Genomic DNA, 19,744 nt, shown 5'->3' with positions numbered 1-19,744 from the left:
TGGCCCTAGTTAGAAATCAAACGGACCATAGTTAGTTTCTGCTAATACAAGATTTTTTTGGAAGAAATTTGAGAAAAAGCAATTTCTCCCCAATTGAGCTTAAAATCTACTTCCGGTTATGCTGGATTCTCTGAATATTTGATCGTATCGCACACGACACAACAGCTACTTGAGAGTCTTTCAATGATTCTTATATTCAACTGAGGTCTTCATGGTACGACTGAACGAAAAATAAAATAAATCGAAGTTACTTTCGAGCCCGAAATGAGCTGGAACAAGCACGCAAAATTTGACAATGTGTTGCAAGCGAATTATAGGGGTCTTATAGCACTAGAATATCGCCATATTTTTCTATGGGCAATAACTTTAAATGCCATGAAAACACTTTCTACGGGTTAACTATACACCCACCTGTTTGAAAATCAAAAAAAACATCTCTGGGCAAATGTTTTCAAGTAGGCCGCCTTGGCCTGTGTTTCTCATAAACGTTTTGCCCTAAAATCGCCGTTGGAATGTAAACAATTGCGTGATGCGGCCAGTCACAGTCGCGAAAGATGTCGGGTCCCTCGAGAGATATCAAGGCACAAAAACGTCAGAAGGAAAATGCCCAAAAGCCAAACGGGTCGAACGGGTTCACAGCCGATCAAAGAACGTCTCACGCGTGGCAATACTTTTTACCTGTATGCAAACATTTTGACTAGCTTCTGATTTTTCCAGGCTTGTGGATTAAATATTGCAGCATTGTTCCTGGTATGTTTAATAAACTTTACTTCCAGCTACCGCAAAATGTAACGCTAACCGATCAAATAAGGCAAGTGATTAGAACTAGTACAGGCACAAATGGAGTTGTCCCATCAAATCTCTTATGTGAGCATGATGTAGCCCAAGTGAAGCCGTACCCATCACCCTTTATGGATACGGCAACACGCAGGCTAAGCACGGTGACCTATTCTTTTATTGCATTTTTCGAACATTCGAAAAACGTTTCAAAAAAATCGTGCGACAACTTTTATTCCTGATGAATCACCTTAGGAGGCAAAAATGTTGTGATGTTTTTCAGCAAAAGGAGCCGGCGGAGCTGCGCCCAGAGACTGGTACTTTAATTTAGATCGACCACTGTAATGTATATTTGTCTACCAATATTATGACCTGCAAATTTAAAAGACAGGTAACAAATAGCAGAATACTACGTCTCAAACTGTTACTACATTGAACAAACAACTAATTAAAGTAGAAAAAGTAGAACTTTTAACAAACGTGACCCAGTATGATTGAAACGCATTCGCATACGCATATCTCTTTCTCGGCCAAATTCTAGAAATCTGGCCTTTTGCTGTTATTTTCTAGTTCAGGTTGAGATTATTGTCAATGTACAAATTTCCTACAAGGCGTAGAAATCGTAGAAGTCCTGAGATGGGGTCACGCAGTTAGTAGTTTTTATAATTTATCGTATTTCCACTTGAGTAAATTTGTCAATGATCTAATTGCCATAAACGATAGAGAATTGGTTAAATTTACCTCTAAAACGGCCATTGGTAATCAGCGAAAGTATTAAGTGACACGTCTTCTAGAAATGAACAAGCTATGTGAAACATGTACAATCATTACCCTGCAGCCTGCAGTCCCCTTTTTTATCAGGGATGTTGTAGGTGATGCAAGGCAAATGAAAAAATCTATATACTTATACAAACTTACACAAAAAGAGAAAATTTTTCATTATTTTTTCCACATACGACGTTTCTGAAGATTTCGTCGAGCAGGTTGTCGAAAACGAATGACTATACCCGCGTCACGCAATTGTTTACATTCCGAAGGCGGATTCGAATTCTGGGAAAAATTGATGAAAAACACATTTTAAGATTTTGCGTGTCTGTTTGATCTCGTGTCGGGCTCAAAACTAACTTCGATTTCTTTTACTTTTCACTCATGTCGTACCACGACGACCTGAGCTGAATATAAAATCCATTGAAAGATTCTCAAGTAGCTGTTGTACGGAGCACGAAGCAATCAAATATTCAGAAAATTCAGGAAAACCGGAAGTAGATTTTGAGCCCAATTGGGACGAAATCGTTCTTGGGATATTTCTACCAAAGAAAGCTGTATTAGCAGAAACTAACTATGCTACGTTTCTATTCCTACTAGGACCTATCTATGGGCAAAACATAAGCGAAATCAATTTGTCATTGATAGACGATTTTGGTCGACTTTTACAGGCACTCACTCTTAAGAACCTAGAGAGCCTAATTTCACAGTAAACACCATTTATATGAGAAGCTATGGAGGCTAACTTGAAAAATCTAGGTTCTTATACGCGAGTTCTTAATGTACACCATTAATAACGAAAAAAACCGGGTCCTTGCAAAGCAGAGTTTCCACGCGTCTATTTTGACCGAAAAGCTGGAGAATACAAAGATTTCCTCTACGGTGCGGATGCAAGGGCAATGCAAACAACTTCGAAATTCTGGAGACTTGTCAAGCGACTAGTGATATCTGCCACCTGCCAAGAACAGAGGGTCCTTGCAAGGGTGAACAGCCGCGCTCATATTTTGACAGCACCGCTGGAAAATGCAAGGAGCTCGTCTTTAGCAGATGCAAGGGCAATGCAAACAACTCTGAAATGCTGGAGGCATGCAAAGCACGATGCGGCAAGTAGATAGAAAGGTAGGTGAGGATTATTTTATGGCACTTCCGCGGTAACTTACACTTATGTGATGCAAGAATAGGTCATTTCTTAGTTGCCCTTCGCCGCTGTGTCAAAACGGGTATTCCTGCGAAACCACTGTTATGAAAATGCCTTTCACCCATGGGTTCATTTTCATGCAAATCAAACTCATTTTCATATAAAAGGTTTTACACGAGAACTCGTTTTAAAACAGAGGCAAAAGGCAACTCGAAAAGGGCTTATTTTCTGATAAGTACTTTTAAACAAATATTTGACCGAGTTATTGTTCTTGTTCGTATTACTTATTATTTGACAGAACTATGGCAGGTTTTGGTGAACGTTTGCAAATGAGTACACTTTGTGGTGTCTATCATAAGGAGTTTGCAATTGAGTGTAATCAACTTTTGTTACTAACGTGTCTAGCGAGCTGGGTTAAATTTTTCGCAGTGTATCACACAAGGCTACAAAGTACTCTTAAAATAACACACCGAAAAGATTCGCACAACCAACGTTTTTAAGAATGCATTTTCCATACTGATCACGAGGGTCACATTTAGGTGCAATATGTATGCCTACGACATTATGTAGTCAAGTATTTGTTGAATTCCACAGGATTCAATTCAGTACCATGCTGCTGTGAGGAATCGACAAGCAAGTGTTACAAGTAGAACGTGAGGGACTGGGCCCAGCCCCAGGTTACTTATTATTATGGGATCGAAAATCCCACGCGTTGGCGAGAATGGAAACGAAACGAGGATCGATGAGAAAACGTGTTGTCATTGTAGTTTTGTAGTAGTTCCTGTGCGAGATTGAGTAGAGTGTAACATTTGGTGACCCCGACGTGACAAAGAAACCATCGAAATGTCTATAGAAGTCGTCGAAGAGATTCAGATAGAGGTGAGAACAGCAATTTGTCAGCTTAGCGAAGCGAGTCTTCGAGAAATCTGTGCGGGGCTACATATCGAAGTTAAAGAGACGGATACGGGACGTCTGGCGTTAATACAAATCCTAACGAAATATTTAGACGCCGAAGAACTCGGAACTGAAGCACTAACGAATCTCAGAGAAACAATTAAAGAAAAGAAACCGGCAACGAAGGACGCGAAGAGTGAACAAGAGGGTGGTGTGAAAACCGAACATGTGGATCAGAAGTCTGCTGTCAAGTCAAGCACAAATGCAGTTACGCCTAAAGAAACCACAGCGATTCCACCGTTCGGGAAGGAATTTAAAATATCGGGACAGATTGGAGATTCACGTCAGAAAGATCGCTTGAGCTTTACCAGTCTTGCTCACCAAATTAACGCTGGATTGAAACGGGGCTATAAAGAAGAAGAAATTGTCGAGGCCATTATTCGAGCCATCAATCCAGGCCTTAGATTGAGGAGCTACTTGGAAGGTAAGCCCGATCTAGATCTTGCCAGATTACGTAAAATACTCCGGTCACATTACCAAGAAAGGGGGGCTACGGAAATGTATCAGCTGCTCAGTTCGGCAGTACAGGAAGCTGGGGAGACCCCTCAGGACTTTCTTGTTCGCCTCCTTGATCTAAAGCAGAAAGTACTGTTTGCATCTCAAGAAGCAGGATCTGATTTGAAGTATGACCCAAAGCTGGTACAGTGTATGTTTCTGCATTCATTATTAACTGGGTTACGGAATGATAACATTAAAATGGAGATAAAACCATGCCTGCAAAACACCCAAGTGGAAGATGAAGAACTTTTTGAGAAATTGAATGTAGCAGTTAGTAATGAAACAGAAAGAATGCAGAAGCTTGGTTCCCGTCATGACCAGCTCACAAACCGAACCCCCACACAGCTTGTAGCTCAATTGGCCACCCATGACGACAGCCATGCCTCAGTTGATGGTAAAACCCCAGAAAAGCCACCAAAAGTTAACCTTCTTACTGAAGTTAGAGAGTTGAAAGCGGAATTGGCTGCTATCCGGGAGGGCATGGAACAACAAAGCCGCGCTAGCCCTCACCCACAGTACAACCCTGTAGAGCAAGGGAGGGTTCGCCCTAGAGGGTGCTGGAATTGTGAAAGACAAGGAAGGGGTTTCCGTTGCAACCATTGTTTCAACTGTGGTGATGTCGGCCACTTCAGTTACCAATGCCTAAGGTCAAGCCGAAGGGGCTATAACTCAGCAAGCCCCCAGGGAAACAGACAAGGGTTGCCCCCACGGGACAAGGAGCAGCCCCCGCGATTCATGAGCAGTCTCAACAATGCATGAACTGTGGAAAGAGGGAGGATTGGGCACATCAATACTTGCGGTGTTCACAGTGCCATACTAGCCACTATTCTTCAAAAGTTTGTCAAAGGGAACATTGGGAGAAGCATAAGAAACTATGTCAAGCCATTAGCGAAGTTGAACTGAGGGAAAGGGCAAGTGTTGAAACATTGAAACGTCGTTCAGTTCCCACCTAACCCCGAGACAACGCTCTAAACTCACCAAATTAGTGGGAAGAAAATGTGTGGTTTCCTGCTTGATTCAAGGGGAAAAGGTGGATGCCCTGTGGGATACCGGAGCTCAAGTTTGTGTTGTGTCCAAACATTGGAAAGAAATTAACCTACCAAACGAGCCAGTAAGAGACATAAGCGAGTTATTGGGGGAAGATGGATTAAATCTCCAGGCCGTCAACGGTACAAAAATCGCATATGATGGCTGGATTGAGGTAGAGTTCCAGTTGGTTGGGGAGGACGGGTACTCGGAGCCATTGACAGTACCCATACTAATAGGAAGTGAAGATAATCAGGAGTATCCCATCATCGGCTTTAATGTCATTGAAGAGGTCATTAAGAGGAGTAGTAGCCCCAACACAACCAGCCTATTGCCCCGAATAGTGAATGACTCGTTCCCATCTGTGAAAGAGGGCGAAGCAAGAGCGCTGGTTAATTTCATCCAAAGTATGGATGATGAAGCTGACACCGGTATGCTCAGAGTCGGCAGACAAGACATACGTGTCCCACCAGGAGAGACTGTGAGAGTCAAATGTCAGGTACACTTTGGACTATTAGAAGAAGATTTGCCTGTTGTGTTTGAGAGGAAGGGGCGTGGCCTGAGGGGCTAGAAGTTCAGGGCTGTCTCCACCGAATCTCCCCGAGGTCTTCGAGCCGAATGTATGTTCCAGTATGCAACAACACCGAACGAGAGATGACCTTACGTAGGCGGACAGAATTGGGCACTATACAGTTAGTGCAGTCCGTCACGCCACTGCCAGTCGAAGCTGAACAGAAACAAGAGAAAGAGGAAGGTGAAACTTGGAGTGAGGCAACCAGTTATGAGTGGGAGCCAAGTCAGCCCGAACAAAGTAAAGCAAAGTGGACTCCCCCAGTTGACTTGAGCCATTTGTCAAGTGAGCAACGGGTGATTGTCAAGGAGATGTTGAGGGAAGAATCCGGGGCCTTCGCTATAGATGATGGTGACATTGGATGTGCCGAACATTTGAAATTGGAAATCAACCTGAGAGATGACGTCCCAGTACAAAAAACATACAATTCAATTCCAAAGCCCTTGTACGAAGAGGTAAAGTCACACTTGCAGGATATGATCAATCGTGGTTGGATAAGCAACTCAAAGTCACCCTACTCTTCCCCAGTGGTGTGTGTGAGAAAAAAAGACGGCAGTCTGAGACTATGTGTTGACTATAGGCAGTTAAACAGCAAAACTGAGGATGACCGCCAGCCCATCCCTCGCATCCAAGACATCCTGAATAGTCTCAATGGGAACACTTACTTTTCAGTGTTAGACCAAGGAAAGGCATATCATCAAGGATTCGTAGCAGAAGAACACCGACATCTAACAGCGTTCATCACCCCCTGGGGTTTATACCAGTGGAACCGGATTCCTTTTGGCCTTAAAAATGCACCGACAGCTTACCAGAGGTACATGGAGAAATGCCTAGAAGGTCTCCGCGATGAAATATGTATTCCATATCTTGATGATGTCCTGGTGTACAGTAGAACATTTTCTGAGCATGTAGACAATGTGCGAAAGGTACTTAAACGTTTGCAGGAGTATGGTATCAAGCTGAAGCCAAAGAAATGTGAGTTGTTTAAGCCCCGTGTTCGTTACTTAGGCAGAATAGTCTCAGCAGATGGCTACACGATGGACTCAGCAGACGTTGCAGCAGTGGCAGCCCTTAAGGAAACTAAACCAAGAACTGTTGGTGAATTGCGCAAACTCCTGGGTTTCATAAGCTATTACCGCCAATATATTCGCGACTTCTCCAGATTAGCCAAACCCCTTTATGACCTACTTTCAGTTAAAGAATGCAGTGACCAGCCCAGCAGAGCTAAAGGACAGAAAGAGCACCCCAAGTGGAAGTTGCCGACATCGAAAGGACAATCGTCATCAAATCACAAAATCCCGTGGAATGAAAGACACCAAGAGCGATTAAACTTCCTAATTGAACTTCTTATGCAGCCAGGGGTAATGGCTTACCCTGACTTTGAACGACCATTTGTACTGCACACGGATGCCTCAAGCGAAGGACTTGGGGCGGTGCTCTACCAAGAACAAGGGGGGAAATTGAGAGTTGTTGGCTATGGCTCAAGGACATTGACGCCCGCGGAACGGAACTACCACTTGTACTCAGGAAAGTTAGAATTCTTGGCCCTAAAGTGGGCAATTACTGACAAATTCAGGGATTACTTATTCTATGCTCCATCCTTCGCTGTTTTCACTGACAATACCCGTTAACGTATGTGATGTCATCAGCAAAGTTGAATGCCACGGAGCATTGGTGGGTGGCCGAGTTAGCGGATTATAATTTTACAATCAAGTACCGACCGGGCAAGACTAATGTTGACGCGAATGTTCTGTCAAGAATCCCATTGGACATAGACAAGTATATGAGCGATTGTACAGAGGAAGTACCCAAAGATGTCCTTGAAGCAACCGTGGAAGCAGTTAGGGAACAGTCAAAAGGCACAATCCCATGGGTTACGGCAATTGCCGCAGACTTGACAACTCCTGAACCGACATTAAAGGATCTGAATCTAAAACCCTTCAGCCCTAGTGAAATCAAGGAGGCACAGCACTCGGATAGTGCTATATGCCGCGTGCTTTACTACAAGACACACGGGATCAAACCGGGTGGTGGCCAGCTGAAGAATGAACCCCATGGAGTTACCAACCTTATGAGAGAATGGAAGAAACTGGAAGTTGATGAACATGGTATCCTGCGACGAAGAACAAGCTCTAAGATACAATTAGTTCTGCCACACAACTTCATCCCAGTGGTACTTAAAGAACTACACACAGAGATGTGACACCTTGGAGTGGAGAGAGTCGCAGAACTTGCAAGGTCCCGCTTCTACTGGCCACATATGTACCGTGCATAGAGTATTTTGTGACACAACGTTGCAGATGCATCAAACAGAAGAAACCAAACACAGTCACGAAAGCACCTATGATGCACCTGATGACATCAGCACCCTTTGAAGTAGTTTCCATTGATTTTCTACATCTGGACAAGAGCAAAGGTGGATATGAATATGTACTGCTGATTGTTGATAACTTTACCAAATATGCCCAAGCCTATGCAACGCGCAACAAGACGGCCCGCACTGCTGCTGAGAAGATCTACAATGAGTTTATCCCAAGGTTCGGTTTCCCAGCACGAATACATCACGACCAAGGTGGTGAGTTTGAAAACAAATTGTTCCACAACCTAGAACGTCTCAGTGGAGTTGCCAGCTCGCGAACCACTCCATACCACCCACAGGGCAATGGCCAGGTAGAACGCATGAACCGAACGTTACTCTCGATGCTAAGGCCCCTCCCGGAGGAAAAGAAATCGAACTGGAAAGATTCCTTAAACAAGCTTATACATGCGTACAACTGCACAAGACACGAAACGACTGGGTTCTCGCCATTTTACCTGATGTTTGGCCGTTCCCCACGATTACCAGTTGATTTGCTGTTTGACCTAGACAACGACCTTCAACAGGGTGATTACCAGGACTATGTAAAGACGTGGCAAGCAGATATGAGACGGGCCTACGACCTAGCATCTAGGAACACCCAGAAATCGTCAGCCAGGAGTAAAGTGTATTACGACAAGAAGGCTTCCGCAGCAGTCCTACTCCCCGGCGACCGCGTACTTGTTAGAAACCTTTCAGAAAGGGGAGGACCTGGAAAGCTCCGTTCACACTGGGAAGAGCAAATTTATGTAGTTGAGGAACGCATATCTGATAGTCCAGTCTATCGAGTAAAGCCAGAACTTGGCCGTGGGAAACAACGAGTGTTACACCGTAACTTGCTACTTCCTTGTGATGCTTTACCACTGCCTAAACCAACGAGAGCATCATCCAAGACCACCCAACTAAGACCTAGAGTGCCACCTCAGCCTGAAGACATTGGAGAGAGTTCCGATGATGAGTATGAGATGAACACACTGTCCTCTCCAGTCACCCATGAAATAGCCTTTCCGGCGGAAGTAGACACCCCTCCTATGGACCCACAGGACCACTGTGATAATGAAGATTGTGCCACTATGTCAGATACCAGGGACCAACCTGACCCACAAGTGGACACTGGTGACTCATCAGTGCCAAATTCATCCGTTCTAGATGTGACTGATATTGCCCCTGAGGAAAGTGACAATTCAGATTCAGAGGAACACCTAGAGGGAGCTACGCGACCTAGAAGGGAGAGACGACCCCCTCGGATTCTGACTTACAGTCAGATGGGGGTACCCGAGTACCAACGTTTAAACCCAGTAGTAAACGCAATTCAATGCCCTCAGGTGATACTTCCCTACCAAGTCATGGCCAACTGGCTTGTACCTCACTGCCGGTTTGTTCACTGCACCCCGCACATCCCATTTATTCCACAGCTGCAGTATATACCACAGCCCATATGGACAAACCAGTAATGAACACTCCTGAAGTCACAACTGATTACTCCGAGTATTAACCATGGACAAGCAGACCTGTTGCTCGCCTTCTGTGACTTAACTCATAAGCGAAATTTGTGTTGGATTTTCCCTCTAGTTACAAACTGTTAAAGACAAAACCTGCGGATAATGGAACTGCCACAATAAGTATTCAGTTTGAAACATGATGAGAACTGACGCTCCCTCCTAACCATTGTTCTTTTTGGTTTTGTATTTCCTGTTATAATGTCGGGACGACATTTCTGTTGGAGGGGAGTGTGTTACAAGTAGAACGTGAGGGACTGGGCCCAGCCCCAGGTTACTTATTACTATGGGATCGAAAATCCCACGCGTTGGCGAGAATGAAAACGAAACGAGGATCGATGAGAAAACGTGTGTCATTGTAGTTTTGTAGTAGTTCCTGTGCGAGATTGAGTAGAGTGTAACACAAGCCAAGAAAACACCATTTCCACCTTTACTTTTATGAGATATGTGGTAAATAAATAAATAGAGGTGAAAATGAACGCTTTCTCTTAGACTTGCAAGAAGCTGACTTCATGAATTTCAGAGCAGAATAGCTAAGCGATCGAAGCGAACTGCGAGGTTTTAGGCCGCGAGGCGGCGGTTTGAATGTTGCGAAGCGGCCCAGTGAGCGACGAAGTCCTAAATCGAGTTTTCAATCGAGTTCTACGAAGGTAATCATTGAAGGAGCTCTTACAAGCATTCTGGCCAGACCAGACTGATTCCCCATGCATAACTTAATACCTTGTCATGAATAGCAATACCCAGGATAGAATATTACACTATGCTGCACCTGACCTAGAGAGGGGCCAATATAATACTAGTGCGTCAATAGGAGAGAGCCCTAGGGATAATGCGTCATTTCCAAGGAAGTTATGACTCGAGTAAACATTAAAACAATATTCAATCGATTTGAGTAGAGAATCCTCAGTCAGGGTTCTCAGGTACCCCCTTCCCTTCATTTCTCCTATTTATCTCACAGTTCCGCTCTTCTTAATGTCCAGATCCCTGGAATCCTGATCCCACTCAACTTTTTAATCAAGCTCCTGTAGTCATGAAAAAAATCACATAAAAGGGCTAAAATTAATGAAGAGAAATTGATAGCGAAGCTCCTGCGCGCCGAAGGTTCAAAAGCGGAGCCCCATACCTAAGAAAACTTGGTAACCCATCGATATAAAAAAAGTTAGTTGTCATGTGACTTTCCGTACGTACGGCCGCACATCCGTACGCCAAGCCCCACCTTGAAAAATTAGCTCTAGCACCATTACCATAGGCACATATATGATATATGCTGGGTGGTTTGAAAATGCTGCCCAATGCTGCAGGACGATTTTAACTCTCCGTTTACTCCCATAGTTTTTTTTTGTTTCGATTGAGAAGATATACCAAACACTCGAGACAGTGTTTCATCTAAACACCTCGAATTTCGTCAAACCTACTCCGTTGTGTGTCGTATTTTCAACTCTCTTCTCGGTGTTTGGATATCCCGATGAAATACTGTCTATCTAGTTTGATATATTGCATATTGCCTCTTCATATGAGCCGGGTCAACCGGGCCGGCTCAGTTTCCGAGATCTTGCCTCACCACTCTTTTCTTCGTAAAAATTCCTTGTGTTCATATGAGGAAACGACCGGATGGCCCGGTTAGCGAGATTTCCGTTTTCGCGACCGAGATCTCGGTAACCGGGATGAAATTTTTCAATATGAACACTCCAACCCGGGTGACCTGGTGACCGAGCTTTGCTTTTGGATCTTAGTGTCCAAAATGGTATAATTTTTGTCTTGTATGTATTTCCACTTCAAACGTATGCGAATTAGCTTTATTAGTAACGAGAGTCAACAAAGCTGCGATAATCGCAAACGATACAACTTTATGTTCCACTCCTGAGTTTGGTTTTGTTTCTTGAATTTCATGGTGGTCGACGGGGTTGAAATCTCCCATATGAACAGACAACCAAACCTTTTGGACAAAATAGCTTCGCTTTCGCAACATAGCGACCAAAATGGCATATTTTTTGTCTTGTATGTATTTCCACTTCAGAAGTATGCGAATTAGCTTTATTAGTTAAGTTACAAGAGTCAACAAAGCTGCGATAGTCGCAAACGATACAAGTTTATGTTCCACCATTTTGGTTTTGTTTCTTTAATTTCCTCCCGGTTGCTGGGTTGATATCTCTCATATGAATTAACAGGTCACAAAATTCGTCCTGGTAACCAAGCCAGTCCGGTTACTAAGCTCATATGAAGGGGTCCTGAGTTGATATCGTTGGGAAAATTTCCGCACAATTGCCTATTTTCCGAAATTTTCAGGCCCCGTCCTAGCCTGCTAGCAGACTCACGTTGGAGCACAAGCGCGCGCGGCGTAGCCGAGAGACGGGAAAGCACACTTTCTTGGCGCCTCTTCACCAGACTCCTTCCCGCCGGATCGCTTTGCTCTTCGCCGTTCGCGCGCGTGATTCAAAGGTGAGCTTGCTCCCAGGCTAGCCCTGTCCATGCTACGCCGGAGGGCGGAATTTGAAAACGGAGGTTTCATTTTGAAAACTCGTCAAATGTTTTCCGTCCACATGACGCCGGAGAAATTTGATGACGTAAACTCGGGCAGGGAATATCATGATTATAGTAACGTCATCATTTACGAAGAGCTTCGTCTTCAAAATGTTTTCCGTCCACACTAAAACGCAAGACCGGCGTTTTCAAATTCCTCCGGTTTGAAGAACGTTTTCGAAAAAAAAATCTCCGTTTTCGTGACGGATTAGTGTGGAAGCCACGGCCTAACCGTAGAAATAAAGGTGTTCTAAGAAGTTCAAACGTCTTTCTTTAATTAAGAAAAGAAAACAAACAAATCCGTATTTCGAGACTTTCTTAGCCTTACAAAAAGGCGAACCTGAGACAGCTTTATGAAAAAACTGAGTCTGCGAGATGCACATAACTGCTAAAAACACGAGACTGCGTCACCCGTGAAATTCAACCAAAATTTTGCGACCCCCATGGTGTTTGAAGGCCATTCGCCACCCTCTTTGATCAAGGGCTAGCATTTGTAGTTTGGCGGTTAGAAGTAAATCAATTTTATTTTTACCCAACTGGCATTTCAGCGGCACTTCAATACCACTGCTACTGATTAATTAATTAAATTCCTGCCTCTGGCTCAATTCGTAGTTACACGACGCAATTACGGATACTGCGAACCTTTGGTTTTCCACGATTTACAAAGTCTGCAACTCAAATTTGTTTTTGATCGATGTCACCACCAGTTTCATCTTAAAATGAATCTCTATATTTCAGTTATCATTCTTTGTTAAAGAAATACACCAAAATTCCGAAATAATTGAACCAAAACCCATGAAAAATGTGAAAGACTAATCCTTAATTCTATCTTGCTTTGCAAAATCAGAAATCTTGATACACACAAAGATTGAAACTGTTCATAGGCCAGCTGTGTTATAGAGCCGTTTCCTTTTTAAGCTAATTAATGTCGATACGACTATATATGCTTGGTGCCTGATCGAACAGTTGACAGGAGATCTTAAGAAAGATATAGGTATCTTGTCTAGCTAGTTTTGAATTTCATGGAATAAAATTGAGAAAAGGCTAAATTTATGGAGGCCGCTTATGTTATTTCGTGATCTGACGGTGTCTCCCCATCAAAGGAACTCGATCATAGTATTTGACTTATTTTGGCCACATACATAATCACCTTTAAATTAAAGGGAACGAGAAAATAATAGTTTACTAAGGTAGAAAAACACCAAAGATTTATATAATAATAAACCAAAAGAGAACAAGGAGGATTAAGAATGGAGTAGATTAGCACGGATTACAAACGACGAACTTGATAAACATAGGCTAAACTTTTCAAGACACGCAAACCATGATTTAGCTGCTTCTTAACTTCTGATCAGTAAGGCTGGCTTCTGCTGAGCTTATCAACCATGCTGGAATTCTGTTCGCAATGATATAGCTATTGCTGCCTGCGAATTTACGCTTTAAAGCACTGAAAAAACACTTATCTTCCTAGCGCTCTCACTAGTACATTTATCTTCGGTTAGCTGATTACGCGAAACCAAGTGATCCTTTTTTATCAGGATATTTTCAGTTTGAGAGGCTATACCTTGTTTCCGTTTGGAAGTATTTCGCTTTTAAGAAAAGAGATACAGTTCTAGACGTTTTAGCAACAACTGCATATCTCTACCTGTGTTCCCAGGGGTTTCCCAACAGGTTGAAAATAGTTGTCTTTAATTTGTTTCCATAAACCACTCTTGGCTTAGAAATCATAAATAAAAGGACGTTTGCTTTAAAAAGTGCTGGACAACCATGACTAAGGTCGAGACTTTCAATGAATACGACAGGAATTTAAGAGTAACGTCACCTATTTTGATGAAAAGTTAATCAATCAGGTTTTGCGTTAGAAACCTTTTAAACACATTTAGCTCACGGCAACTCAGACAGTGTAATGAAAAAATATAAAACATAAAAAATGAAGGGATTGGTATTAAATTTCCCTCGGGCACTCTAAACATGTTGCCAGGAGCTAGTGAATTTGAAGCTCTGTCGTATATTTAATGGTAATATTTTTTAATTTCTACTCGGAAGAAATCAACTGGGCGGTCATTTTTCCTCAAAAAGAAACTAAGACGGGGGATATTCTCTACGGAAAATTTCAAATGAAATTTTGGGTATATTTGGATACAAAAATGTTATGACACTGAGTCAGTTTTAAGAATGTGTTTTCGATGAAAGGAAGCAAAATGTCCTCATTAAAACCTCGAATCGTATACGATTACAAAAGCATTTTCTAGGCATCCGGCATTTAAAACTCATTCATCCCAACAAAATCTACGAAAATTTCAAATTAACAATAATTACACAAAAATGAAAACTCGAAATCTGGTGTTGAATATTTCTAGACAAGGCTGGTTATTTAGAGAAAATTTAAACAACAATTAAGATGGTTAGGGCAAAAGTTTTGGCCACCGTAAAATGGCCACTCAAACAAAAGAAATCTTTTTTTTCAGTTTCACTGATAAACATCTAGCACAAAGCAATAATACTGAATGAAAAGGCGGAGCATTAATTGTGCCCGGGAATTAAAAAAAAAAAATGTTAATGACGAGTTACCGGATACGCTTTAACTTACTAATTGTAAGCAGTAAGTGTGGGAGAACATTTGTTCCGTGTGCGTGGAAGGACATTTTATTAATGACAATAGGGAACATGTAATTAAAAATATAAGTGAAGTGTTGATAAGAAGTGTACAGAGCGGAAGGTATATATAAGCTGTAGAGTCTTCTTGAGAAGTTCACTTTCAGTCGCTGGTCAACCACACACTTTGTTCGCTAGCTTTAGGACGCCATAACAACTCACAGGTAGGCTAAAGTAAATTGTGTTGAAATGTTATTTATCTTCGGCCGCTTTTACTTTTGGTTTCCCTGTAGTTTCATTTACTTTATTTGACCTCCTAGGTATCAAAAACTCAGCTAACCTTTTATTTCGTGTTACGTGTTTCATAAAGCCCTTACGTTGGACGTTTCTCTAAAAACCTTTTGTTTAAAGTCTTCTAAAGTTCAGTTTTCTACTTAAAGGTAACTAGTTCTTCGGAAAACTATGATCTGTTTAACAGTGTTTCATTTCAGAGGATATTCAAATACACACGAAATGAAATCAAAGTTTAACTTGAAATTTTAATTTACTTCTTCTTCCAAAACGTGAAAAAACTTTTTGTTCTCATAATATCATGTTCCTACAAGTTCTGTACACTGTGCAAGGAAAGGCTATGTCAAGAGAGAATTGATTTTACTCCGTACATGAGTTTTAAACGAAGTTCTTGTTTACTGCAACAAGAAAAAAAATCTGTATTGTGTTATTTGTCTGTCTCATGCTGTCTTTTTAGTCAAGATATTCAGTCTGTTGCCCCGTTGTGTCTTTATATCGAATTCAGTTCCTCATGAAATCGAAGATGTTCTCGATAAACAGACGAGCCCAGAACTGATATTGAGTGTGGCACCGAGTTTTCCCAAACGTGATAAGATTCTTAGGATCTGAAGCCTATTTACCCCATCTTTCTTAGTCCTTTCCTCTTTATAAGGTGTCAAAGTTCCTTCCCACTCTATATTATTGGTCAGCATTCTTCATTTCTCTTGAAAGCGTTAAAATGTTCTGATTACATCTTTACCCAATGCAATTGATTCATTACTTATCTGATTTTTGATTCTGTTTGATTTCATTCAACTACGAAACATAAAAGTCAAACCTGAAATAGGGACAAAAAAGGTGCATTAAAACATCATAGGTTACGACTGAAGAAATAATTTCAGTACAGTATAAATACAAAATACGATAAGGAGAGATATCCCTAGTTGATTTTTTTTAGTCATTTCATCACCTGTCTGCTCGGCGACAATTGAAAGTAATGAACTAGCGTTTGTAATTAAGGGAAAACGGGCAATGAAAGCATTTTTCAGAGTTAAAGGTTGTTTGCTAGGCCACTAAAAAGAAAACCTGGTTATTGAAGCAATTAATTATAAACTAAATGTGTGAATTTCCTTCCTCTCCAGGTTAGGATGTTGTTAAGACTTGTCATCTTATTTTCTATGGTTTGCTTAGCAAGCTGCGAAACAAAGACAAATTCAGAGGATCCTCCGTTACTGGAAGCGCTTAACGCGAAATATTTTGGTCATATTAGGGGCAAACGAATGGTAAGTTTAAAGACAAACAGCGGGCTAGGGTTAATTGTGGATAAAGTGTTGAGCTGGACTTATTTCTTTACTCCAAGAGTCAGTTCTGTTAATTAGCAGTTAGGTGATTCTAACTTTTTTAAACCTTAGAAGTCTGTAAAATCCTTGTGATTTACCGTGCCAGTCCGGTAATATTCATATCGTACTGCCGGTTTATTCGTGCGCTTATAGACGCCATGTAACCATTCAAAAAAACCTCACATTTATTTCCTAGTAATCATTGAATAATATTGGCTAGAATCAAAAAAAAGAAGATAAGAATATTCTTTTCATCAACTCCGACAAAACCTCCTTTGTTTACAGTTGCGAACACATCATCTGAGGTGAAGTGAAGCGAAGTTCTTTTTTTAACTCTCACTGTTAATCACTTATTCATCTGGTATCTTTGAAGTAAACATTCTTCGTCAGAATAACGTAAAAGTAAATAGCTATTGCAAAATTTCTGTAGTGTCTGAAATTCTCAAAAACAGCTGGTAGATTGCCATTGCTCGTTAGGAAAAGTTTTTATCTGTAAACTGATTCATGTTGATATTAGATTTTTCCAATTTTCATGACGTTTTCCCTAATTTTCCTTTAACAATGCAGGAATCGGAAGACTATCCACCTGGCTTGAAAGAGGCACTAAGCAATGCTTACTATGGACATATTCGTGGAAAAAGAACGGTAAGGAAATAATAATACTGAACGCAACTTTCAAAGTTTAATCCAAAACACTTGCGTATTTTTAAGATCATTTCCAGTCCGTACTGCGCATTCTCGAGAGTTTGTGTGCCTTTTATGTTTTGTTTCATGTAAGACGTCACAAAATGTCAGCATTTCACAACTACTTACATGAACTAAATTCAAAGTTTCAAAACAACCGTCATTCTGGATGCGACACTTTTTGCTTCGCTCTTTCTCATATCACTTGATGAAACAACTTCGCAGCCGTAAAAATCAATGAAGCTGTTGCAAAAAGAATTTAAAAGGCCTCAAAGGTAAGGTATGTGGTTCTTAACGAATAACATTGATTCGCTTTCCATCGAGTGAGAACTTGTAATGTTTATAAACATTAGGGTGCTAATACTGCGCAGTACGGACTGGAGATCATCTTTAATAGTCGTTAACCTAACACTTAGACTACGAGCCCGAGTTTTCTACGAGTAGATGGTCAACGAGGCTTAGCCGAGTTGACTATCATAGACAACGTGGTCGAGTAGCCTAATTGTTTTAGTGGACACTCTAAATGATTACATCACAAAACCACCAATTTTGTGTACTTTTGAGCCTGAAATTAAGAATAATTTTCGGTTTCGAGAGCAGCACTTACGCGATCATTTTCAAATTTTAAATTTTGATTTTATGGCTTTCATCTAAAAAAGTTGGAAATAATTCAACATGATTTTTGAACCGGGGCGCGGAAGAAAATTTAGTGGTGAACAATAAAGACAGTGTTTATGCCTGATCTATCGGTATGATAGTTGCCCGTTGGAAATTTGATGTTCTTAAAACTAGCATACCAGTTTGCCCTGGAAGCTTCGCTTCTCGGCCAAATGATTTGCAAATTTGATTTTAAAACAAATGATTTGTCTTAAGAACATCAAATTTCCGCGGGGCAACTATTAGCTAATAGTTACTCGACAGAACCACTCTATTGTTTAAATAGACTGTCTATCAGAGAATTAGCGGCCAACTATCAAGGACATTGACATGTTTTTCCCGACTCTTCCGTTTTTGAGGCCAGAATTACGTCTTGTTGATTACTGAACAAGTTCACGTTTCCATCAATTGTTATCTTACTGACACGAACATTTCTCTTATCTTATTTTGCAGAAAGACTTAGAGGACTATCCACCATTAGAAGAAGCACTTAATTCAGCTTATTTTGGACATATCCGAGGAAAGCGAACGGTAGGAATTTCTCTAAAGTCGCTTCACACATGAATCATTTCCCCTTAAACAGAATTATGTCAACCTCTTTATACCAACATACTGACATTACTGATACAGTTTGTCATAGTTAAAAGGCAGAATATTAAAAAATATGTTTATTTGAACCTCATAATTGAACCTTAAAACAACGGCAATAACCATGGTCACTGCTGGCAAACCTTAAAACTTTAAGCTTCGAGAATAATCACCTAATTTGCAGAATCAATAAGCACTTCGAACAAAAGAACAGGAGCAAGGTCACCTTGATTTGTTCATCGAATTCTCGCAACTATTACCACAGACACGTATAGAAACCTGTGAGGAGAATTTGCATTTGTTTTACTTACTTTACAGCTGGAAGGTTGGGGTTATAATCCTGCGCTTCGTGAAGCTCTCAATAAGCAGTATTCTGGCCACTTTCGGGGAAAAAGGACGGTAAGAACACGACTTACACACGCTGGAGACGCTTCGCGTCACATAAAAAGAAAACGATAAACATTTAATTTGAAACGTTCACGTTAAGCTTTTGTTTGCTGTGTTCTGTTTCTGTAGGGAGGCTGGGCGTCAAATCAAGACTTACTGGAAGCATTAAACAATGCGTACATGGGACACATCCGAGGGAAAAGAGAACAGGTACATACTGAGCACTTGCTAAGCGTTAAATTTTTGTCCGAATCGTGTTTTAGTCCGTGATTTGTGTGATGCAAATGCACCGTAAAAAAACAACAACAACAAAACATGCACTGTTGGATCAGATTGGCGTTAAATTGATAGGAATACATCTCAAAAATCAAGAAAAAAACTAAAAAAGTGCTTAAGAAAACATCTTTCAATTTTTGACTCGTGGCTGTTTCGAAATTATTACGTCACAAAATAGGCACAACGTGACATCATATAGTCCAGAGTGTGTTGTCGAAACGTAAAATTGGCTTGCAGTTGTATCCAGTTTTTTTTCCAGCAGTTCAAATGTTTTCATGTACTGTACTTCAAGTAATCTCGCCCAGTTTAGAGGTTATTTTCAACAATTTAGCGGCAAATTTTTCCGAAAGGTGGCAATTAGACAATTAGCAACAAAAAGTAGAATACATGAAAGTTCTAACTTCATTTCGTTAGTACTATTTATATCTTTTCATTGTGTATTATTTTTGCAGGACACAGCGGAGAAGTCAGCCGAATAAAGAACCATTAAGGAATGCTATGAAATCCAACAAGTGACATTGCCAACACCGATCTCGAGCCAACAGGACACACTAATTAAATTACTACATTATCACTGATGCTGAGGGAAGAATAAATTGTTCTTTTTTAATTAATTCGTGTCAACACATCTCATTTCGAATTGTAATAAATCAACGTAGTCGACTGCACACGACAAATTTATAAATGTGAAATAAAGTTTTAATTGAAGAAGCAGACCTAGCTGAGTTGTACTTGTTTTAGTAACTTAAGTTTGTGTTAATGACAATTTGGATAATTTGGATAATTTTTGAAGAAAGAAATCAAGGGCAACATTAAGATTAGAAAGGAGATGTGAGATTCAAC

The 19,744-nt window shown here is 41.0% G+C and overlaps 1 protein-coding gene across 2 annotated transcripts; it reads left to right on the top strand.

The window, feature by feature from the left end:
• Positions 1–14,799: 14,799 nt before the first annotated feature.
• On the top strand, positions 14,800–19,617 carry LOC110053993 (uncharacterized). Of its 2 annotated transcripts, XM_020760321.2 has the most exons (7): positions 14,800–14,923; positions 16,112–16,252; positions 16,877–16,954; positions 18,104–18,181; positions 18,557–18,637; positions 18,755–18,835; positions 19,354–19,617. In XM_020760321.2, the coding sequence occupies exons 2-7, from the start codon at positions 16,118–16,120 to the stop codon at positions 19,378–19,380; spliced, it is 480 nt and encodes a 159-aa protein (XP_020615980.1). In that variant the 5' UTR covers positions 14,800–14,923; positions 16,112–16,117; the 3' UTR covers positions 19,381–19,617. The 2 variants fall into 2 exon arrangements, with proteins under 2 accessions (XP_020615980.1, XP_020615981.1); XM_020760322.2 differs by lacking the exon at positions 18,557–18,637 and having other exon boundaries at positions 14,801–14,923.
• The last annotated feature ends 127 nt before the right edge of the window (positions 19,618–19,744 follow it).

Source organism: Orbicella faveolata, unplaced genomic scaffold (assembly GCF_042242905.1).
Source record: "Orbicella faveolata isolate gen_17 unplaced genomic scaffold, um_ofav_v1 contig_2, whole genome shotgun sequence".
NCBI classification, from domain to species: Eukaryota; Metazoa; Cnidaria; class Anthozoa; order Scleractinia; family Merulinidae; genus Orbicella; species Orbicella faveolata.
Note: the sequence above shows the minus strand (reverse complement) of the source record. Positions and strands in the feature narration are given on the sequence as shown.